This window comes from Leptonotus elevatus, chromosome 12 (assembly GCF_054856555.1).
Source record: "Leptonotus elevatus isolate MCC_2025b chromosome 12, RoL_Lele_1.0, whole genome shotgun sequence".
Classification (NCBI taxonomy): Eukaryota; Metazoa; Chordata; class Actinopteri; order Syngnathiformes; family Syngnathidae; genus Leptonotus; species Leptonotus elevatus.
Window position 1 is genome coordinate 10,990,668 of NC_141250.1, and position 25,767 is coordinate 11,016,434.

General features: G+C 38.7%; 1 protein-coding gene across 2 annotated transcripts; it reads right to left on the bottom strand.

Moving 5' to 3' along the window:
* Positions 1-25,767, bottom strand: cckbrb (cholecystokinin B receptor b). Of its 2 annotated transcripts, none has more exons than XM_086091608.1 (5): positions 25,433-25,767; positions 16,159-16,410; positions 13,339-13,600; positions 11,510-11,637; positions 1-7,866 (listed from the first exon to the last, which is right to left on the bottom strand). In XM_086091608.1, exons 1-5 carry the CDS (start codon positions 25,575-25,577, stop codon positions 7,346-7,348), a joined length of 1,308 nt encoding a protein of 435 aa, XP_085947734.1. In that variant the 5' UTR covers positions 25,578-25,767; the 3' UTR covers positions 1-7,345. The 2 variants fall into 2 exon arrangements, with proteins under 2 accessions (XP_085947734.1, XP_085947733.1); XM_086091607.1 differs by having other exon boundaries at positions 1-7,893.

Below are 25,767 nucleotides of genomic sequence, written 5' to 3' on the forward strand. Positions count from 1 at the left end.
TCAATGGGTAGATAATAATTTATTTAAATATTACACAAACAAGCAGCAGCAGAGAAAAAACTGACTTCAGTAGGCTACACACACATTCCTGTTGAATACACTTTAAGAGTTTTCCTTTCCTTTCTGTACTTGACAGAGGTAGATTTGTTGTACCTCCTCCGTGTAACCTCAGATGATAATTCAGAATTACAATCCAAGCACAAGCAAACACATAAGGCCTTTACAGTTGCACAAAAAATTATTTGAGCATTTGTAGACAGTTGTCACAATAAAGCACACTTTTTACAATGTCGCTCTGTTCCGGAAAAGACAACAGTCACAGGAATCTCGGCTGCGTTACTATGATGTGAGGTCAAGTCAAAGCCTGAAGCAAATTTGCCATTTGGTCCCAAACAACACTGACCCATATAAATACATTAGGGATGAGAGAAAATACTGATAGCGTACGATAAAGCGACATTTAATGCAAGGGTGGCCTGGCAAGCGGGACAATTCAAGTGGACATAAGAATGCCCTTGTACGCTTCCCCCTACTCTTCCGTCTTCGTGTAGCCTTCGGCACCAACAAGCTGCTCGGAAACATGGCACACTATCACTAAACACTTTCTTCACAAAGAGGCACAAAACAAAAGAATGCATTCTTTTTTACATGACAGGAGAATCTCAATCTAAAACCGCACCGTATTTAGACACAGACGAGCAGGAGTGCACATTATTCGTGTCTCCGTGTATTCGTGTTGACATTTGCGGTAAGCCTGTTGCACTAATCCGAAAATCCGCCTGGGAGCCGGTGTACATTTAAACAATGCCTGAATGCGTGACTCAAATAAGACGGGGCCTTTAATCTTCATTGTCATGGTCTACCAAAGTATTATGGCTCACCTCATAAATCAAATATTCTGCCCCTCAGCACGGATACCTCCTTAATCATCTTGTCACTGGCTTGAAATATCCTACAAGTGCATCCATCGCTCTGGAAAAATTATTACAACTTTAACAAATAATTCTTCCCACATATCTATGTTAAATATATATTAAATATATATCTAAAAACAGTCGAATTAGTACTTTGGATGTCATCCAGATTTGCCAAGTTGACTGCACAAATCCGTTTTTTCACTGCTTTATGCGTTATACGTACGTTATGTTATACGTTTTTCACGTATATTATTGCTGTCCTTTATACAAATGTTGACGTTTTAATATAATTGTCTATGATCTCTTGCATGTCCCGTTGAGAGTATGTAGCCAGACGACCAATGGAAACTATATTTGTAACAAGTATCTGCTCTGACCGCGAGAACTGTCCTTCAAAAGACGTTTATTGAGACCTCACCGTCCCAGTTGGCCTTTTTATTACAGTCAGGCCGGTTACTCAATTCTAGCCAATGGCTGTCATTTTTGTTTTATTTATGTGTTTCTTTTATTTTTCCAGATAAGATAAACAGATTTTATGTGTCAACAACCTTTGATAATGAACTTATATTTAAGCAGATAGTCCTTTTTGTGCCTGCTTGATTTTCATCAGTGAAAAACCACATTTTGTTTTTTGGGATAATTTTTTTCCCTCCACAGTTACAAAAATGACAAATCATGTTTTCATTATGCTGCATAATTTTTTTTTCTTCGGAAATATAAGCCTAAATAACCATATATGTTCATCTACTATGGCAAAACATTTTTTAGGCTTGACTGAACCCCGTTTGCTGTGTTTTTTCCTCAACATTGCTCCAAGCATTGTATTATTCAAACGAGTGGTGCTTCTTGAAATTGCTTTTAAATGATAAGCCAAAAAGAAATCTGTTCATAATTCAAAATTCATAATATTTGGCTGTTCAAACACGGTGTAATTTGCTCGACAGAGAACCCCAAACCATAAACTATCTTTCAATGTTGCATGCACTTAGGGGAAATACATTTCCAGGTATTTTTTTTCTCTCCACAGATATCAGGATTTAAAACCAGTCCAAACAGCAAACTTAATTTTGCCTTCAGCTCTTCCTGTTCGCTGCTTGCAGACAGCATCTTTATCATTCACTTGCAACATTTCCCCAAACAGCACCTGCTCCATTTGTCAGTGACACTTTCCGCACAATTCTAAGAAAGGGGCACAAACGATGTTAAAAGGAACAATTGTCCTCATCAAGCATGGTGATCACAAGCTTGGGGGTTGGTGGAGTGAGAAATCAATCACCTGGTAACCACTTTGTGTGCTCCTCACAGAGATGAGGGGCGGGTTTAACCAACTGCATAGTAATGACAAGACTGAGTGAGGACTTGCCACTCCATAAAGGCCAAATCATTGCCACGCCCAAACATGACTGATGGAGCATGCATCTATTTACTAGATCGCTTATCCTCATTTGGGTTGCGGGTGATGCTGACATATTATTCCACTTATGTCAATTCCCTGTCAGGGCTGGAATATGCTCCAAAATAATTGTATTTTTAAAAGTAAAAAACAAACAAACATGTGTCTGTCTATGCGGCCCAGTACCAAATCAGATCACAAACCGGTGTTTGGGGACTGATGCCTTACTACATACAAAGGATTGGCAAGTATCGATATCAGGTATCATATCAGGCCGATTCCCTGCCTTTTATTGTTGCAATCCCTTTATAATAACTAAGTCGAGCAAAAAAATGAATGTGCAATATCAATTCATATGTATAACGGAATGTATGGTGTTCCACAGAGTTCACTTCTGGGACCTCTGCTTTTTTTCATTAAATATGTTGCCCATGGGTTCCATATTCACTCATTTGCTCCCAAAAACGTATAAATACGTTCTATTTTAAATGTTTTACGTGTCCCAAAGACGTATTTATATGCTTTTTATGGTTTTTTATGCTAGAGCTTACAGAAGGCTTTGATGCAGCCTTTTAACTGCAAAGAACGGTTGAAGAAATGGTAGTTATTACACAAACGGACAGCAGGTGGCAGCAGAGCATAAGAAATGAACCAGGGCCATGTTGGAAAAAAAAAGCTCATTACTCCCATTTCTAAATAGATTTGTGAATAATGGTGAGATTTAGCTATATTCTAATGCTAATTGCTGCAAAACGGAAACAGATCCATTTTTTTTCCTGCTGAAAGAAGAGACTCTATTCTTTCCTTTTGTAGGTTCCATGTTTTTATAGCAATAGAACACAATATTCTGTGGGCCTTGCAAAATCAGTCAAAATCCAGTAAAACAGCCGGGAATGAAAGGGATTGCTTCTGTGGAAAATGGGTGGGAGTGAGTTAAGAAAACAGCACTTGTTTTTAAGTGCTCTATAAATACTGTATAAAGTCGAATTGAGTGATGGGAGTCTGTGCCCTATCTGCATGATTTGCTATGCCAAGTTGAGAAATCACAGTCCAGCACAACTTCATTAAGATGCATGGAGATGGGGAATACAAGAGCACAACACTTTCTGAATTCAAGGTGAAGAGAGAATGATTCCATGAAAAGGCTACGCTTCTCGTTCATTTTGTTCATTCTATACATCCTATACATATGTCTCAAATTTGAAAAAATATATATTTTAATTGAGATGTTTCTGGGGTTGGTGAAAGATTCTGGTTGGTAACCCAGTGGGGATGTCTGGTCTGTGCTGGATTTCACTTTCTTTTCTTTAATCCTTCCTCAGGTCTCCTGACAACCTCACGACTCTAGCTGGATTCTGAAGTATTCGGTTTAGGGTGAACGGTATGGGATTTTTAATAGATTTAAGGTGAATTATTGAGCACACACGCACGCACATATGCACACACACCCCCGCACATGCACATTCTCCCACACAAACAAAAAAAGAAAAAGAGAAGAAAAAAAAAGAGAGAGCAATGATGATGACATGTCAAATTGGTAAGATTACCGAATGAACAATACTGAGCTCTCTCTCAAAAAGAAAAAAAAAGAAGCGAAAATTATATATTTAATTTTTCAAGAAAGAAGGATTCGGTGAATGTGCATAGGAAACTGATGGGATTCAGTACCTTCGACAAAGTTGAGAACCACTGGCCTAGAAATGAGAAGAATAGCAAATTGCCCTAATTTAATGCACTTTTAAGTAAAATTATAATATTGGGCTATATAAGTATTTCTTTGAAAATATCTGTCATTGTTTTTTGGGGAAATTTTACAGTATTTATAATGTACTAGTGTTATCAGAACTAGGTATCGGTGACCGCTCATGAGTTGAATACTCATACTGGAATCGGTCTGAAAAGTGGCCTAATAAAAATAAAAATAAAAAATAAAAATAAAATAACTTAAAAAAAATGAAAAGTGGCATCGGACATCCCTAATCATGACTATTGCAGTGTTCTAATTAAGAGTAACAAGAAAAAAATGTCATATATTTTCAATCCAATCATATATTTGTGTATTTTCTGCTTATATACATTACATTTTGAGGTTCTTGCGACACTTTCTGAAGGTAATTTCCTCAAAATCATTTGAAAACACACGCAATTAAAACTCTAAAAAGTCATTTTAAAATCTCCTTATTCAACTCAACGTATTGTATATCGAACACAAATATTCATCACTTGAATGTCACGAGTACAGTATGCCTGGTATGAGTGGCACCTATTTGCCACAACAAATTTAATAAGAAGATGTCAGTGTGAGTGGCAAGTGGATGAGCCGGGGTGTGTGTCGACATCACGCAACCTTTGTGACACCGCAGGGAAATTATCCTCATAAATCTCTCTTGGGGAGAAAAAAAGCTTTCAAAGTGTCACTCATAAACACAGTCGATATTGCGTTTCTATACTTTTCTATATGCCCGACAGTATTTATACACATGCGCACACACTGGATCTTAAAAAAGAATGCCCTTGTAATGTGATTCGTTTAAGAATTGGTTCATAACAACCACAATGGAGTGTCGTGTTATCCGACAGACATTATAGTGGTAGAAGCTTGACAGTAATAATGAAGCTTGCATGTTAGTTGTGCAGGGACGGGGAGTCTGTGAAAAGTGGCGAAATTTATTTACTATGATACCCTCGGTGCCAAAATTGAAGGCTGCTTCCAACTCGCGGTTACGAGGAGGAGGAGGGGGAAAAAAACTCATTAGCACCAGGTAGCTCCCAAGCGCCACACGAATAGTATGTTGTGATGGGACATTGTGATTTTCTACGGTTGTTTTAGAAGGGATCATTTGAAAATGAAAACACTGGCAGAGAGTTATGGAAAGTTGCACATTGAAAATGTGCTTATTATCCTATTGTGAGAAATCGTTGCCATTATCAGTGTCGTCTCATAGATGAATATCATTCAATTTTAATAATAACATACAATAACATTATGTAAGGTAATTTGGGCTCATTTTAGTTTCAGAAGTGTGTTTCAAAGTGGATGTTGTTCGCATTAATTAAGTACCCATCAATTAGCCCTGTTTTCTGCATTAGACTTGTTATAATGTGTTATTCCTAAAGCTACATGTCATGTATTCTCAGCACCAAACCAATATCCCAAATCAAATATATATCACAATAAGAAATGTTCAGATTGGCCCACAATTATTTTTATCAGTGCAGAGTTTTTGGCATACAAGAATATAAACTTGTACGCGATGATGATTGCACTAGACGATTGGGATTAGTGATGGCCGTCATTATCTACTAATTAATCAAGAAATCAGTGGATTTTGTAGAAGTGAGTGGCGATTAATTTTACCCTGAAGCAATTGAGCGAAAAGGGAGTGCACTACTTGGAGCTGACCAGTAGGGGCGCTGTTGATTCAATCAACTAATTTGCTGTCTAGAGAAGTACAATATGATGTCATCTGTCACATTTCTCTGAAAAGCAATATTCCAGTAATCCCCCAAAAAAGCGTTGCCATTGCTTATTACTAAAAGGAACTTGATTGATTTACAACATTTGCTGAATTTGATCTCTTCAGACCGCAGCGCCAGATTTCTTATGCTTAAAGTTTCTTCAGCTTTTCTATCCACACTAATGCCATGACGTTGCCCAGACAAGAACAATATTAACAAGCAGGCACTTATTGCACAAGGCAGCTGAATTACCATTGAGAACAATCATGTCTATAAATAGGTGACAGAAAGATTTCACAACAAGTTATTTTCTTCACTTATGGACCACAAAGTTGGCAAGTCTTTACCAAAGGGGTGTCCAAACTTTTTCTTCCAAGGTGTGTATACAGAAAAATCGAAGGGTGCAAGGGCTGCTTTAACATTCTTCACAACTTTATTTACAGTAACGCATCAGTTTAGGTAAAGATATGCTCAGCAATTATATGTTGTTGTTGTTTTTTACATATATCATAGATTATTTATGAATCAAAAGCAGATAGGCGATAAAAACAAATGTTGAGGGGGAAGTCAACCCCCCAAAATGTATTGGCAATAATATGTTCTATGCAGCCCCACTAGTCTAAACACAGTATTCTGGTTAATATTGTGTTAATGAAATATGAGTTAGGCAGCAAAATCCAGCTGTTTTTATCAATATCAGAAGACGGCCATTTTGCCCTCCTGCTGTCAAGTGAAAATGACATCACAGTTGCTCATGTCTCAGGTAACAGCCAATCAACGCTCAGCTTCAGAAAATAGGTGGTCGTTGCCTGAGCCCTGAGCAGAGTGGCAAAATGGCCGCCCCATGAGTTGAATAAAAACGGCTAGATTTTGCTGCATTATTCATTTTCCACAAATGTGATATTATTCAGAATGTCATGTTTAGACTAGTGAGGTCCCATTGTTGAGTCAAGTAATGTTTAAGGTTGACTTCCCCTTTAAGGATTTTTAGGATTTGGGGGTGACCTGCATCCCTGCATCCCGCCAAAATAGATTCGCCACTGTCTCCACTTTCTGAACCAAAACAAAAGCAATCGGTACTAAGCTGACCTTGACATAAAGCAGAAAGTGGAGCAAACAACTGTAATTTACACTTTTTGCTCCCGCACTTGAATTATCTCTATTCTTTAGATCATTTGGAATAGAAATATTTTTTCTTATCTCACTTGTAAATTGTTTCTTTGCAGTTTTGCAAATCTAGAAAGCTAAATATAAAACCAGTAGTCAATTAATTTTAAATATATGACGGGCTGCAAAAAAAAAAGGTGAGCGGGAAGCATTTGGCGCCCACATTGTAGTTTGGACACCCCTGATTTAACACCTAAACCAGCACTTTCCATTTTAGTGTGTATTGAGGTATATACATTGAAACACTGGGATTTGAATACCCCTATTTATGTTCTCACAATCATGGATTTAAGCTTCTATGTTGCTACATTATGCCAACTGTTTTCACTTTGGCCTAAAGAAAGCACATGTTGTATACCGTGTTGCCGTGGTAACTGTCTCTTCCACAGAAGGGCCAACTCCATCAGCCTCAGCAGGCTCCCATGGTGCTGACTGTTGTGTAACTGAACTTGGACATGGACGGTCCCATGGCCGTAACGTCCTCCTCGTTGTCCCTCAGCCCACGGCGGCGGCGGCGGCGGTGGCGACGGCAAGGGGCGACGCAGCAGGAGAACGTAGCAAACAGAGCCTTCCGGAAACGGGTGTTCATGAAGCAGTAGATGATGGGGTTGACGCAGGCGGAGGTGTAGCTCAGCAAATGGATAAAAGCGATGGGTGTGCCCGAGAGGGCTTTTTTGGCCGAGCTGTCGTCGAAAGCGCGCCACGTGTTTGCGCAGTACAAAGGCATCCAGCACAGAAAGAAAAGGACCACGATCACCACCAGCATGCGGATGACTCGCTTCTTGGCCTCCAGCTTGGCCTCTGATGTGTTGCTGCGCGGCCGGTCAGTCTTGGGCGTCTTGACAGAGGCGGACATTGCTGACATTTCCAACGAGTAGGGCCGCTGGACATTGACGTAGCAGCCATCACCGTCATCACTGCCACATGACACTGTTGAAGTTAAGCCATTCTTAACATCTGTATTGGGCAGCAAAGAAAGAGAGTTCAACTTACTTTAGACACTATTCATCTTGTGAGGGAAATTCAATGAAACCTTGCAAAATCTATAACATTTTGGGCACATTAAAATGTGTATTTGAAAACACTGCAAATTGGTTTCCTATCTGTTTGTATTCAGAATTTCTTAAAAGAAGAAGGAAACTATCATTTAACCCTATAAAGCCTGAACCATGAAATATATGAGAGAAAATTCTGATTCTTTTTAAATACAGTATTTATTGGTCCTTTTGAACAAACAAACAAAATTGAAAATCAACTTCCACATATAACTTTGGATTTGTGTCATATTTGATACATCCGGTCACAACGCTTTAAATTTGTACATTTAGAACTGTCAAAAATATTATAATAAACATGCATACCAAACATATTAGTCAATCAGAAAGAACATTTCCCACAATCAATAAGTATAGGTGTCGCTCCTTTCTCAATGGGGCCGAACTTGCAAGGTCGCTGGAAAAGCCAACAGCTGGTTGATACTGCCCTCTAATGGATTATCATTTACGTCAAGGTCTTAATGGCAAAAAAATATATTGTATATAATGTGATACGTTTGGTGTTATAGGGTTAAGGGGTCTATTTATGTCTGGAACATGTAAAGTGAGGCCCAACAAAAAATACAGACGTGTTTCAGTTTTGGGTTTAACATTGCGGAATGGACTTAATGACGTGTTCAAACTGTGCACTTCTTTGTTGGGGTTTAAGAAAAAATTCTAATGTATAAATAATTCATGCTTACAGTGCCATTGATAAAATATAAAATATGTAGGAATTATTATTAGTGTAGTATTTATTTATTTGTAATTCTACTGTATGTGATTCATGGGACAGTATAGGATAGGTGATAATAAGCATTTTCGGTTAATTGATTTGTTCGAAAGAATGTTGTTTGTGTTTTCTTGTCTGTGCTATGTATGGAACCGAAATAAACCACTCATTATATTATTTGATTTAATTGTCTTATGTATAAAAAGCTTCGAATGAATGGCTATTTGTGGTGTAGTGGTTCACATAGCTGATTTTCCTACCTTTACCTTACTCAGAACAGGATAAGCAGCACAGAAATGAGTCTGTACATTCTGGTTTCATAACTCTACTGAGACACAGGCAGAGCTGACGAGACACAGGCAGAACCAATAATCAGATGAAAGACAGGGAATAGAAACAAACATAGGAAATACAATTCATAACCAAAAGGGGAAATGATTCTGAATCACCTCACAAACGGAACTATAAGCTCATAATTGACACCTTATATTGTTTTCCTACTGATGGTAAATATTCAATTTCATCCTCTCAAAGAAGCAGCCATTATTTTTATCTTTACCATGAGACAATCAAGTCAATGTTTTTAATGTTTGCATTCTTTCAATCTACAATCTCTGTCGACAGTTGCCCTGGTTACCACCATGGCTCCACAGTGCAAAAACATATTTGATTATGTTTGCCAGTGACTAAGACCACTAGACCAGACTAAATTGCCCTGCAGCACGGTGACTATTTTTATTTTCATTCCGCAGTGCTCAGATGAAAAACATTCTGATTCATTCTCTTAACCATCTCCGTCAAGGAAATGACAAATTATTGATACGATGATTAAATATTTGATTGGAGACAGTGTAATGTCTAAAGTCGTAACGCCACAAAAGCTGTACAAACTCGACCTAAGGCAAACAAACCATCATTGCGTGATGTCACAACAGAGTTCAGCAATTCTTGTGAGACATCTGTGATGTTTTTGTTGTTTTGGGTGATGCCAATTATAAGTCTTCAATGAACCTAACATAGATGTTTGTTGTTTTTTTTTATTGTGGGAGGTAGTAGGACTACCCAGAAGTTCCACGCGGGAAGGCTAGATTCAAGATTTGAACCCAGAACCTAAGATTTCAGGCAGATGTGCGAACCACTAGCTTACAATGATGCTTATAACGACTATAGAATCTAAAATGATACTTTACATTAGCAATACAAAATGATTTTGCCAAGTGTTAATGTAAACAATGTGCAGATGCAAAAAAAATAAAAAAAATAGCATGAAAATGGCCAACAAAACATCTTACTCTTCTTTCTTTATGTCTGGCAGGCCTCTTGAGAGGGTGCATATTTCAACTTTATTTTAGTTTTATGATGCATTATTTTATTTTATCTGTGTGTCCACGTGAAAGATGTTAAAAGGTTACTCAGAAAATCATTGTTGCAAAGTTAAAGGTTTTAGGACATGTCTGACTTAGGATGTTCCACTTTTCCCTCAATAAAGTACACAGAATATAGTTAATGGTTTATTAAATTTGCCTTATTTTCCATTAACGTCTCATAAAACCTCCCAGGAGTCAGCCACAGCCAAGGTTTTATCCCTTTTATCGGATTTCCACTTAGATTTATCTTCTTTTTTTTTTTTTAAATATCTGCTCGTCTCTTTTTTAGACAACTTCTTTCCATGCGAGGCCAAACAGATGGCGACGTCCATGCCGGCAGCTGCCAGCCAATTCCATCCTTTGACATCCTCCTCTAGTCTACAGACCCTCTTGTAAGTACACCGACAGTTACATATAGTACCTCACCAGCCACAGCACAAACCAGTGATGTTGCTAATGAAATCATTACAGTCACAATTGAATTCATCTCGAGAAAAGTCATGCAGGGGGGATTGCTGATAGAATGAGATGAAATACAAAAGTGTCAGGCATTGCAAAGATGTTTTTCAGTGCTGTCACTGAGGAAATCATTTAACAATGTGTTTATTATTTTGGTTGTAGGTTGCAGTTGCGTCCAACTGACGAAAAAAACTAAATATTAATTTATGGTCGTACGTGATTGATATCTTCCCCTTTAAATTTGCTACTGTCTGTTCTTATTTTCTTTATTATTATTATTAAAATTATTATTATCATTATTATTATTATTATTATTATAATTATTATTATTTCCAATTCCACCACAGGACAATTCCGGTAATGGCAAAGAGGAAAAGTGTTTTCCGGTCACGTTTGCACCTGACATTCCTCGCTCATATATACATTTTTTATTGGTTGTCATGATAATACTAGGCAATGATGATGCAACTTTTCAGCATCACACTTATGGGACATATTCCTATGTCAACCAAAAAACATTTTTGGCAATAATATGTTCTATGCAGCCCCGCTAAATATTGTATTTCGTTTAATATTGCATTAGTGGAATATGAGTTAAGCAGCAAAATCCAGCTGTTTTTATCCATCTCAGGGGGCGGCCATTTTGCCACTTGCTGTCGACTGAAGATGACATCACAGTTGCTCAGGGCTCAGGCAACGACCAATCACAGCTCGCCTGTTTTCTGAAGCTGAGCTGTGATTGGTTTGTTACCTGAGACCTGAGCAACAAAATGGCCGCCTTCTGATCTTGATAAAAACAGCTGGATTTTGCTGCTTAATTCATGTTTCACAAATGTCATATTAATCAGAATGTGCATGTTTCAACTCGTGAGGTCACAAATAACAATTGTCAAGAACTATTTAATGTTGACTTCCCCTTTTGTCCAAATTGCCGTGAGGGAAAATACCTTTTTCTCTATCTGTGGTCGTTATGTCCTCACCTGTCGAGTCTTTCTTGTGGCCCATCTCAAACTGGATTCCTCTGTAAAGCTCCCTGGAGATGAGTCCATAGGCCACACTCATCACCACCCCAGGAATGGCAAATAACATAAGCAGCAGCAGAACGTACCTTAAAGACACACGGAGGGTCTCAATGCAATTTTCACACATTCTGTACATACGACAGTTCACAGCCGCGCGAGCTGAAGACACGCACGTACCCTGGAAAGTGTTAGTACCCGTCATGCGTTCTGTGGTGGCGCTCAAGTAACGGAGGTGAGAATTGGATTGGACTGATGTGCGAACACGGAATATTTACCCAGTGAAAGCATTATTAAACGCACGTATAAACCATCTTGATACAAATGTTATCTGCTGCAAAATGAAAGCAAAATATTGACCTTTTTCCCCGCAGTGAGTTTTTTTTTTCCTCCTTTGAAATCCAAACAAGTTTAGAATTATTGTATTGCTTTTGTGTACGGTGTGTAATTTCATTCCTGAGTGCCTTCTTGCTTCGAGTGCAAGAAAATTATATTTGTAGATTTCACTCATCGAGCGTGTCCACATTTTATGTGCACACACAGCTAAGATCTGACTGGAGAAATAGAAAGCAACCGCAACGTAGTACTTCAATATAGACTTGCAGTTACTTTGAAATATGCTTGCTCATCCATTTCCTTACGTACATGCCCCCTATATTGTGCTTAAATGAAGTGTATGAGGTAGATATCCAAAACCAAGCGATATAACTGCTATCAGTAAGTTTTGATTAGGATAACTTTAATAGTCATAATCTCTTTTTGTCTTAGTTTTGTGGTTACTTATGCTTGCTTTCGAACATTTGGATGACCTCGCGTACAAATTGCTAACTGATGCTTATTGATGACGGGCGATAAAATTGAGGTTTCTGTATGAATGGCTTCTACTGCGTGCTCTTTTTTTAAAATTGTTATTTCCTATATCTACTATTGCTGCTTAAACGATGCATATTTCCCCTTTATGGAACTGCCGTAATAAATGTTATCTTACTTTGTGATCTTGCTAACATATTTACAGAATGTACTTCTTTTTCTGCATACTTGTGCACATGCTTGCACGTTTGCTAACATAATATGCATCCTCTTTCTTTTACAGTTATGCAGTTACAGTACTTTCAAACATATGTTCTCAATGACGCTCTTACTGCCATGCATTGTGTTTTTCATACATCATACTTACTTAAGCGCTTATTTCTTAAGCTTACATTCTTATACCTTTACTAAAATAAGTTTTGTGTTTACTCTCTTTCGGCTTAGTCCCTGTGAGTCGAAAAACTTGATATGTTTGGCACCGTTTTATGGCGGCTGCCCTCCCTGATTCAGTCCACCCACGACCATTTAAGCCAACTTACTAAAACATTTCTACTTTGCTTATCTACGAGGGGTGGAATGTTTTTGGGAAACTGTCCAAACCTTCAAGACTGTTTTGGTTCATAGTCTTTGTCTCATTGTCTTATTTACTAATGAGGCGAAGTGGGATTCATCAGAATGCTGAAGCCTCTTACATATCTCCTGCCTGGTGCTCTTCTTCTTTTTTTTGGGGGGGGGGCTGTTTTTGCACTATTTCCTAGCTTGTTTATGCACTATCGCTACGCCCGCCAGAACCTTAGAGACATTAATAACCAACACTAGATACACTTTTCGAGTACCAAAACAGAAAACCAAGTTGTCGGTATTATGTACCAGAGATCTTGCATCGGAAAGATTTCCAACACTGGATTTACTTCTAACATACACAGCAGAACTTTTTAACTTTTTTTTTTTTTTTTTGCTGATTCTGCATCCGGACTCACCAGGACTGCTCAGCCATGGCAATGGGCCACTTGCGACGACACTGGTGGGCGGTGGTGTTGTCGGCGCGAGGAAAGGATTCCAAGTGACTGACCACCGGATACGGGATCATGATAATGAGGGCCATCATCCATGTCGCGGCAATTACCCGGTAAGCATGGGAACGAGTTTGCCACACCCGGGACTTCAGAGGGTTACAGATGGCGCTGTAGCGCTCAATCGCTATGGCAACCAGGCTAAATGTAGAGATGCTCACTGATATACCTGCGGGAAGACAAAACCTTATTTAAAAACGCACAACGGCACCCATTGGTGTTTATCAGTATTCTTGAGTTTCGGCCCATTGTAAAAAGTAACAAACCCACGTATGTGATATCGGTAATTCAAGTGAGAATAAAAGCGGTGACGCGGTGGCGTGTTTACGAAAACATATGTGAGGCAGAGAGGCAGGGATGGTATCTGTAGGAGAGGAAATCATGTTGGCCTCAGACACTGATCCCATCTGCCATTTCCCTCCTGACAAGGCCAGACGGGAAATTACTCTTTGCCTCTCTTGTTCACGTACTTCAAAATGCAAACTGTGAAGATTTGTTTGGGTGTGTGAGTCAGAGGTGAAGTGTGTTGTCAAAGCCAACTCCCTCAAGAAAGTCACTTCCATTGACACGTTGCGGAGGCACAACCTTTGGTTCCACTCACCAGCACAGCTCCGCAATCTTGTGAGATCCATTACAAGAATTGGATCAATCGCAATCCTTGTATCAGTAGTTCTATATACAATCATATAATATGTAATGAATTGCATACAGCCGGAGAAGTAATTATTTGATTCCCTGCTGAATTTGGAAGGTTTGTCACAAAGAAATCCCGTGAAATTTATATCTTAAAATCTAAAAAGTTACTTGGCTGCCATTTGGAAATTTGACACTTCAGCTCCCTCCACATGTTTTCGAGTCTACGACCTTATAATGATGATGTTGTCAGTTGCTATGGTCTTCCTGTATTTGTTACTCGGAAGGTTCTGTAATTAGGTTGAGGTTTTATTTAAGATATTACTGTGTTGTACGTGGATCCGTTCGTTGGCCACACAATACTTAAAAACTGCCCAAAAATAGCATTAGCACCTCCACGTTTGACTGACAGGGTGGTGTCCTCCGGGTCATACTGATTGTTTTCATCCTCTCGAACAGCAGGTCGACTTTATGCCAGATTGCTTAACTCAAATGTCATCTGACCAAAGCTCTCATCTCCCAAGCTTTTTCTGAGTCATTTACATGCTCAGTTAATTAAGGCCATGTTTATATTATCATCCCGTGGGCTACGGCGGCTCTGTTTGCCCGAAATGAAGTGCGCCGTGCGCTCTTTTTTTTCCATATTCCAGTCTCGCTAAGATTTTATTATTAAGTCTATTATGGTACCCGAGAAGTGCAGTGGGAGAACTGGTCTGTTGAGTGCTGGCAGCTCAAAGGTCCACTTCAGTTCAGTTCAGCCCCGTCATGTTCTGATGCGGTCCCCCAAATTAAGTTGCTTGAATTTTAAAATTTTTTGCAATACCTAATTCACTAATCCATTTATTGTGCCAAAATATGATAGAGCTCTCTCTCCCCCCTCTTCCTCACCCTCTCTCTCTCTTTTTGTCTCACTCTCTCTGTAATCCTCTCTCTTTTTTCTCCCTCCTCTTGCATTCTCTCTGTCTATCTGTCCTCCCTCTCTCGTTCCCTCTTTCTCTCACCCCCTCTTTCTCCGTCTCGCCAACTCCCCCCCCTCTCTCTTTCTCTCATTCACTCATCTTCTCTTTCTTACTCTCTCTCCCTCCTTTCACATTCTCTCTCCTCCCTCCTCTCACGTCTCTCTCTTTCTATTCCTCTCTTCCTCCCCCCTATTCTTTCCATCCTTCCCCTTCTCTCTCTAATTTTCTCTCTCTCTTCCCCTCTTCCTCCCCCCTCTCTCTTTCTCTCTCTCACTCTCTCTCAGCCACTCTATCTTACTCTCTCTCCCTCCTCTCATGTTCTCTCTCTCCTCTATCTCTCCCTCTCTATATACCTCCCCTTCCCTCCCTCCCTCTCCATTCTCTCTCTCTCTCTCTTTCTCACTCTCTCTCACACTCTCGCTCTCTGTCTCTTGCTCTCTATCTCTCTGTCTCATACATTCACCATTGGGGACGGGAACGCACACCTGCCAAAACTTACTACAGTTTCTGCACCGTCCTTTGCACCAATCTTTTTCTTTTTCTTTTTCTTTTTTTTTTACCGTTGACAGCCCATTCTAAGACGGTCCTGTACATGTTCATTATTGAGCCGGGGGACCTTCTGCCCCCTGCAACATTTCAGTCAATATGTTAACTAAAATTTTCAATTGCCATCAGATCCTTATCAGGTTCCCGCCGTGTTCTTTGGGGCTGCTCCCTTACCTTTCTCATCATCATCCTCACTCCATGAGGCTACATCTTGCATGGAGCGTCAGACAGAGGGTAACTGAGAGTCATTTTTTTGGGCTGTCACTTCTTGAATAATGGTGCAAATAGTTGTCACCTTCAGTGTCCAGGTTTATAATCTTGTCTCGTACGTGTTTTGACATTGAGCTTGTTAGTCTTGCCAATGGTGGTATAGAGGTTGGGAAGGAAGAAATTGATTCTGAGAATAGGTGAGTAATTTTTTTGATTTTTCTTTTTTTTTGTGCCATAATCAGTAAACAGCCTTTAAAAATGTAAATTTCTTGGTAAGTGACAAACTAAAAACTTCAGCAGTGGATCAGATAATTATTTTCCCCTGTGTATAATTTTTTTTTTTAATCATCTTTTCCCCTTTTCCCTAGACTCGTCTCACCCATGAGGTAGGTGACTATCTTGCACATGATTGCGCCAAAGATGAAGTCCTGGAGGATGCTGGGGATGAGGGTGAAGGGCATACAGAATACGGCCATCATCAGGTCGCTGACAGCCAGCGACAGCAGGAAGGTGTTGGTGACGGTCCGCATGCGCTTGTTGACCGTCAGCACCACGATGATCAGCAGGTTTCCAAACACGCTCAAGAAGAAGATGAGGGAGTAGAGCAGGATCCTCAGCATGTGGTTGCCATCTAGCACAGACAAAAATACATACAAGGTATGATGTTAGAATGTGGAGATCTTCTTATTTTTTTTTAGATGATAAATATATGTCCTTCAAATTGAGGCTTTGTATTTGCGATAAAGGTTGTATCATTCAAATGCAACCAGAACTTAAATGGGGCATCTATTAACTCATTCACTGCCATTGACGGCTATAGACGTCAAAAATTCATTTGAACTCTTTCTATTAGTTTAACATTTTTTTCTACTTTTGTTAACAAGAGTGTGAAAACCTAGATTTTTTTCAAAATGAACATTTAGAACAGATATAAAATTAGTGATTAATTGTGAGTTAACTAGTGAAGTCATGCGATTAATTCCATTTAAAATTGTAATCGCCTGACGCCCCTAATTTTTAAATAATCTTTTCTTTCTTTTTTTAAATTGCGTCAGGCAATTAATTTTTTTAATTGTAATTAATCTCATGACTTCGATAATTAACTCACAATTAATCAATAATTTTATATCTGTTCTAAATGTAAAATATTTGTTTAGGTTTTCATACTCTTATTAACAAAAGTGGAAAAAAAGTGTAATAGAAATAGTTCAAATGAATTTTTGACGTCTATAGCCGTCAATTGCAGTGAATGAGTTAATGTTGCTTCAGCTATCATTTACTTTGCCTATATTGCAGTAGTACAAACCACCTGTAGATCCGACCTGACATCAGTAAAGCTTGACATTTATAAAATAATTTGTGACTGAAACATAGCATAACAACCTAATGTCTGCTGACAAAAAAAAAACACCTGAAAGAAATAGTAAAAAGTTGAAAAGAAAGCTTTTAGAGTGGATTGATTACTTAATTATGTAACAAATAGTGTAAGAAATTTTTACTTTTCAGTCAGTCACCTGCCCAGATAGTATTTTTTTCATATTTTGGCTTCATTCCACAATTGCTAAAACATGTATGTAAAATTAAATGAATACTCTTGTCCAAAGGTGAGAATTTTAATTTGTGAATGGTTTGTCTGTACGGACAGTACTGTATGTGCACACTAGCTGGCGACGACTTCAATGGTTTATTGCGCCTCTCACCCAAAGTCAGTTGGGACAGCCTCCAGCTCACTCATGTCAACACTAATGTCAACAATTGATCTGCATTTCTTAGGGGAACAACGAATCTGTGATAGAATGTTGTAGAGCAGTTCATTAATTTAAATAGTTCAACTCAAAAAGTGAGACTCATATAGACGCAGGAAAATGCTTTTCAGAGGGTCAATTCCAACTTGAGTTAATTGTTTTTATGATATTCTAATTGTTTGAGTATATTGAATCTATGAGTTTCACTTTTTCAGCTTCTACTTTATTAAATTATGTTTTGCATGACATTTTTTTTTTAGATGCACTTTTACAATATAGTTACAATTTATGGCCTATGATCAATGCCTTAAAAAAGTAACTAAGTTACTTTACTAATTACGTGCTTTAAAAGGTAAGTTATTTTACTGATTGCTTGATTTTAAAGTAACTAAGTTAAATTACAAGTTACCTTAATAGTTCATTCTTGCCAATCTACTCGCATTATGCTCTCAGCCTCTCTGATGCGCGCTTACAGGCATAAAAGTAGTTTACTCGCAAACATACCATTTTTTACAATGCCACGGAAATCACTAACTAATCAATGTATTGGAGATGTATTTGTGTTCACCCCCCCCCCCTGCTTGCATACAACACAAGCTGCTAGTTTGTGAGGCTTAAGGGCATCCAAGTGAACCTATCCGTAGTGAAGGGGGGTAAAACGTACGTCTGCAACCAAAACTACTCGAGCCTGAATTCACAGAAAATAAACAACACTTTCTTATGTACAGTATGCCCTGTATATCTTTCAAGCTTTTGCACCCATTCTCCATGGATCTGTCTTCTATGCTTCCTTTTCCTTCGTGACTCTTCTGCACCATTTATTAAGAAAATGAAATAAAACAGGTTTGTGCCTTAATAGATTCGTTCGACAAGGTTGTCGTGTGCGTTAAGATTGAGAGGTAATTACACTCTCATCGATTTATTCTAGCGAACTGATTTGTCCTCTCAAAAATATTCCCTGAGGGCAAGTAGGAGCCAAACACGTGTACTGAATAATAGCCACATTTTCTTCTGTGGACCACGTGGGATGCAAATATGTATAAGTATGTGAAATGCACAGATGGCGTGGCTTATCAAAAATAATCCAGGTCCAGGTCAACACCTCAGCATGAGAACATTTTGACTGCCTGTATTTGGGTTCAAATACAAATTGAGTGATGATGTGTCACTACTAGGTATGTCATGATGAATACTGTCAGCTTGAAAGGGGCAATTTCTTAACTTGTTAACTTTCAATTGTACTCAGAATGGACATAACAGTCATTTAAATCATCTTTAAGAATTCGCATTTGATTACATTGTTACATTCTGGCCCAGTAAGTGTATACAACTGCCTCCCTTCATCATGATGTGCTGGTGGAACATAAGGATGCTGCTTCGAAACCAAGGTGGTGAACAGCAGGAGCTAAAAGCGTGATTGGTGATCTTTTTTTTTTTCTTCCTCCGTGCTCCAGCAGTATGAAAAAATGTGCTGGCAGGTGATTGGATAGAAAAGATGTTCCTTCATTAGGTTCTTCTTTCTGCCATGCTGAACAGAATATGCTGCCCAGGCTTCCGCCTAATCGAAACCAATTAGCTTCCCTGTGTGCCCGCCTGGCTGTTGATAAGTCTCTCAGCACATTTACATTAAAAGGTGGCTCAGAAAATTTGCAGAAAATCACTCCTCTGCTCTAAGATGGTAGAATAAATCACTTTTTTTTATCTTGCTACATTCACTGCCACTGTATTCTTGTGTAAACACAACAACGGATGACAAGACTGTTTAAGACATAATGATGTTGGCTTGTAGCCCATGTTGACGCCGATTCTTGTTTTAATTCCCCCAAATTAAAATGGGTGGTATTTGCTGAACATATTATAGTGTTATTGCAGTTACAACAAAGAGACGGGATTTTACACAATTAAAATGTCTATTAGTGGTTGGTAGTGTAACTGCACTCTCATACTGCAGGTGTACCTAATAAAGTGTCCGGCGAATGTTTCGATCACTCATGCCACCCTCAATTGTCTTTAATGTTTTGTGGGGCGAAACTGTCAGAATAGCATGATGGTCAAGTGCAGTGTTTCCCAACCAATCCAAGTGTGAAAATGCTCATTGAAACGTATTTCTATTATTCAAATGATGTTCATTCTCTTGCCCTGTGAATGACTGACGACCAGTGTACCACACTTCTCGCAAAAAGTGAGTTGAGGTTGTTAATCCTTTGCTCTTTGACTCATGTCACTAGGAAAAAAGCATCCAACTTGCATCTGCTTTTCTTTTTCTTTTTCTTTTTCATCTAAGCCAAGATTAATCATGAGCAGAGGCTTTTATTAGACACACAGTTAACTGGTGGCTCGGTTCATAATAGAGTTCATTGTCTGTCCATGAATATTTAACATTTAATCTGCTTTTCTCATTCAACAAATCTGACATTTTATGAACTATGAATTATTCTCTCCCCGCCTGTCTGATATATATGCAGCACGACACTTCCTATTCCGGTTGGCTCTTGTGTCATCGTGTCTATCAGGAAAAAATAAAAATCTGCCCTTACTTCTATAAGGCGGATGTATTGGTAAATGTCACCGTGAGTGTGTTATCCGGCACTGCAAATGTCACCTCAGCTGTGTCACTAAGCTCAACTACAACCCACAACAGTTAATGGAGGGTGCTGGAAACCTCTTCAGGAAGGAGGACTATTAAGCATTGGCCCTTCTTGCACACTTCTAATTGAAAGCAACAGTTACACTTGCACAATCGAATGAGATCCAACACAGGACATGTAGCAAAAGATAATAATGTTCCGTTTTGATTCAATTAACAATGTAATATTTTCTTATTCCGCTTCATGAGACGGTTGCTGGCAATATCGGAAACAGCTCTCTGTGCTATAGGCTGCAACAACAATGTTTATTTAGCAATAGGAACAGGATATTATTGTATTGCAGCATCATATTGAGCGATGTTGCCCTCTTGCGTAGACGTAACAAAACCTGGAAGATGATGAATGAATAATATAATAAAACTTCACCACATTTTCTTCTAACCGTCAAACAAGTGTGAAAAGAAGTTAACCACCAATTGAATGTAAAACAATGACCAATTAAGCAGCAGATGTGCTAACATCTCACGAGATGCGATACAAGTTCAACCTGCTTCCACGGTATGTAGAGAAAAAACGTTGTTGTTTTTTGGGGATTTACTGCATACACTGCAAAACTGCAAACGGCACCTAATTTTGTAAGTATAATTCAAAAGAAGTATACCTTTCAGCGCTGTTGTAGTTCTTGAACTGGATATTGCATTGTGCAAGTGTACATAATTAGAGATGAAACGGTATGAACATTTCATATAATGAATGTCATGAACACAATTGTCACTGTTTTGTGTTATCATGGTGCAGTGAGTTGGCCCCCTCTATTCACAGGGGGCAGACCTTGCCCTGTTGCCCTGCCGCAAGTAATTGACACTCCCTCTGAAAATGTTCATTATTGTCTTTTGTAATATTTTAAACCATAAAAATATCACAAATTATGATTCTCCAACAGTTAAATATCATTTCAAATTCCTTTTGAAATGATATTTAACTGTTTGAGAATGTATTCCATTAATCATTGGAATAAATGCCATCCATATTATTTGATTATTTATTTTTGAATTTTTGAATTTTTGAATTTTTGAATTTTTGAATTTTTGAATTTTTGAATTTTTGAATTTTTGAATTTTTGAATTTTTTTATTTAATTTTTTTATTTAATTTTTTTATTTAATTTTTTTATTTAATTTTTTTATTTTATTTTTATTTTTATATATTTTTTTAAATATATATATATATTTATTATTTTATTTATTTTTTTATGCACCAAAAGTTCACGTTTTCCTTGTTAGACAGGAGCTTTGGTGCCATCATCGAGAATTTCTTAAATGGCAACAAAAGCATGAATAGGTGAGTTTGTGCGTTGTGAACCGAAAATATGCAGGGAGTACTGTCCTATTACTAAAAGAAACATGTTAATATTAATATTAATATTAATAATAAAAATCTCAGCTACAAGTTAAGCTACGACACACCTTTTATTTGTAATGCAAAAATAAGAACTCAGCTACACTATTTACTTTTTGACATTACAACAAAAAGTCAACAGTGACGGCAAGATATTAAAACAAATTCATTAGAGGCTATATTATTATCATTTTAATCAAATAAAATATTTGACACAAACGTTTTACACTTTACAAGCCAATTCTATTTTGTTCAATGTATAGACACACCTGAACATAATAAACAACAAAATTCAATCAAAAGTGCAAAAATACACAGACTGTTAACCTAGCATGCTAGCTCCCTCACTCTTCCTCTCTCTTAAAGAGGAAGTCAAGTCAATTGCCTTTACAATAATATGTTCTATGACCCCCACTAGCCTAAAAACAGAATTCTGATTAGTATTATATTGGAATATGAATTAAGAAACAAAATCCACCCATTTGTATCCATCTCAGGGGGCGGCCATTTTGCCACTTGCTGTCGAGTGAAAATGACACCACAATTACTCAGGGCTCAAAAAATGACCAATCACGACTCACCTGCTTTGATTATGAGACCATTGCAAGCTGAGCCGTGGTTCGTCATTACCTGAGCCCTGAGCAACAGTATTTGGCAAAATGCCCGCCCCTGAGATAGATCAAAAGAGACGCAGGTGATAGCGTACTAGCAGCACAGGAATCGTATGAAATGTTCCCATTGAGGCTTTTGAGGTCAGCAGTGTGAAAGTGAGTTTTTCTGCACTCCATTTATTTTTCCCCCTTTCTCATCATCCAAGTAATGCCCTCCTGTTGATTCCTGATGAATTGCAATCAGCCCTCATCCTGGATAGCTCATCAACATTTTCATTGACGCGCAAAAGACCTTCTCACTCGTCTGCACTCAACAAGACGGCGATCCAGCCAAGCCACTTCACTCGATGTCTGCACGACTGCCGGCGTGTGAAATGATGTTCATTGTGGCAGTTGGCTGTGTGCCTACAAAACACCTGCACCCCTCTTTTGTTTAAAAAGCAATTATTTGAACTTCGTCTAGTTTATAGGAACCAAAATGTAAAAAAAAAAAAATGCTCTCTGTGATGAAGTAAAGTTCTTCATGTGTTTTATACAATCAACATATGTTGTCACACGTGTCAACATGACCCGCTAAATTCCCTGATACAGAAGGAATGTCTTTTTAATTAAATGTGCTCCATGACATTCTGTTGGTGATTGGACATATGCCGCATATTGACGGGTCTGGAGATAAATGCACATTGTCGCCATGCTAATCTTGACTGTACCTCGCCTCGGTAAGCTCCATAAATGACGACCATGTGTTTAATGGACCAAGAAAATAGGCGGAGGGGGGAGGTTGGTGGCCGTGAGCCGGTTGGGGCATCATTTGGGAGCTGACTGCGAGCGCGGTGACGCTGACAGCAGCTGTGTTGGGTCTGATATTCTCTGGACTTCTTTTATGCAGGCACGGTATGGTGCCTGAGGGAAAACTGGGGTCTTTATTTAATGTCATACACACACTGGATATTTTATTAGGTTCACAATTACTGTCAAGTGAGAGACATTAAAATTGTCAAAATAAAATCTGTGGTTACAGAGAAAATTTGCTCTCCTTTTTTTTTTATATTAAAAATATAAGCGTAGTTGATAGATTACAAAAGGGTGACAACATTTTAGCTTACAAGAAGGCCCATCAGCGCCAATATTCTGAGGCTCAGGTAGTTGTATCATACTTGAGCATGAATCGTTTATCATAAATCAAAAAAATGATCGAAGAACATTTAATAATTTAAAAGCAAGTAATGGAACTTTAAAATGAATCCTGAAGTGTATTAACAGTCTGAGAGCTGAGGCTAAAATAGGGGAAATGTGCTACATGTGCACGTTAAGACGCGTGCAGCTTCTTGTAGGCGACTAATGGAAAATGCACTGGTATCCACTTAGAGCCCATTATATTATTCCAGCAAAGTTGCTGACAATGCCGTGGACTACAGTTTCGAATTGTTGCCTTGAAAGAATTGGATTGGCTTTGGCCAGATGCCTTAAGTGATCGAACGTGGACTTAACAACTCTGCCGTGATCTGGCTGTCAAAATTCAGTACAGCATCCAACTTGACATCAAAGGTTTGAGACGGTTGCCTTATTCAGATTGGCCAAGGAATCCAGATCTACCCATGATGTTCCCCTGTTGTGCCACCAAAAAAACCATCAATTCTGGTTTGCTGTCATTGCAACTTAAATGGAACCAGTCAGCCTGATATGAAGACACCCAAGCAATGTAATGAGAGAATGTCATGCCGCTTTGTGATCACATGATCCATGCACCTGTAGAGCTCTATGTAAAGCAACATAAGAGTCCGATGAATTGCTACAAGGCGCTTGGCATACCAACAGCGCACTTAGGTTGATTGGAGACTTTCTCATAGCGCTGTGATTGACATCCTATAGGGGATGGGAACTGAAGACGACGGGCAACTAAAGAACCTGTGTGACAGGTTTTGAGAATGGCACCGGTAGTCTGAGCAGCATGAAAGCGCTGATTAGAAAATGTATTGTCTTTGTCGACACTCCTAATGAAGGTACTATATTTTGTGCAGTGGCACGCGCACACACTTTATCAGCAAACAATTAAGTAGGGGCAGTTAGATAAAAAAAAAATTAAAAAATTGCATGATTTGTGTGGATGCTCCATTTTTGTTTTCTATCAAATGAGCATCCATACTTTGCATATTACAGCACTGTAAAGCAGAGATTGAATTCTATTTGATTTGACCAAAAAGCTCATAAGAATTCTCTCAAAACACAAATTCCCATCATATTAAATTGGCTTGACCTTACACCCATTTTCTGTAGTGCTTTTGCATTCTTTTTTCACACCTCTCCCCCGGGGTTCTAAAAATTCAAAATTGCCCCTGATAGGAAAACGGTTCCCCACTCCAAAATACAGAAGGGTGACCGTGTCACAGTCCAGATGTGAGGTCAGCTGATCACCTAAATCCTCCTCAGCTGCCAGGTTTCATTTGCACTCTTAAGCCTCATGCCACTGCAGCGGCTACATTTAGGGCTTCCAAATAATGGAATTGCGCACTACATGGCGTTGAGTTATTTGAGACTGCCGGGCTGCAGTACATCAGTGTTGTCCTCTTATACCGACCGCCTTGGCAGAATTTGTTTTAGATGTTTCAAATTCAAAATATACTGTATATTAACAGCTTTGACTTCTTAATGTAAATGATGTTTTTAAATCCCATCCAATACGCCAGTGCTATCTTAAATCGAATTTGTTCAAGACAATACGTAATTCATTAAAATACATCACATTTACCAATATAAAAGAATACATGCAATGAATTCAAACTAAATAATAAGAATGGAACAAATTAAATGAAGATTTGCTATCGTGGTGCAAACAAACATTTCCTTTCACAAATGCTGATTTTCAAGAATATTGTAGTTATACCAGCCAGCCTCAAAAATGATGCATCCTTGCAATACATGGATCAATATTCTACCTTAAAATGGCAAGATTGTTTGCTTTTGATTGACTATGTCTGAGAAGTTGTCCTATTCCTCAATGCTTATTATTGTTTTTAGTAGGGTGCAACTGCATCAAATACTAATATTTTTGATATCAGTATAAACATTTTGATTGAATACTCTCTGTTAATGCCAATCAAAATTCAACCTCTTGCTCTTGTTGGGTCTCATTCCATTGTGGACGTCCAATATTGCTGATTTGAACTGAGTTTGGGAGAGTTTGACAGTATTGACCTCAATAAGTAAGAACCTTGGGTGACTAGTGAAATCGTGACGTCACCGTGCCACGTATGTACGTTGTCTTAAAAAAAAACACACACACACACAATTAACTTCAATGTATTTTCTCACCCTTTGGCCGCACGCCGAGAGGTGTGAGCGCCGCGGAGATGTTGCCGCAACTCCGGTTCGAAGCGTCCGCGCTCCCGTTCTGCGCCACGAAGACGCGCGCCGTTGCACACTCGCCGGACGTCTCGTTTGGCGCGAACAAATCCATAATTCTTCAATCAACGCATCGACGGGTGAAAAGTTACATGCTCTCAAATTCCAAAGTGCTGCCGAGCACACGTGCATTCATGACGTAGTGCTTGCCAAGTTCTTGCATGGGGAGAATAAAGTATCTTTCTTTGCAGCTGGTTGTCTGTGCGCGTAAAAAAATGGAAGGGAGAGCCCTGCAAACTGCTATG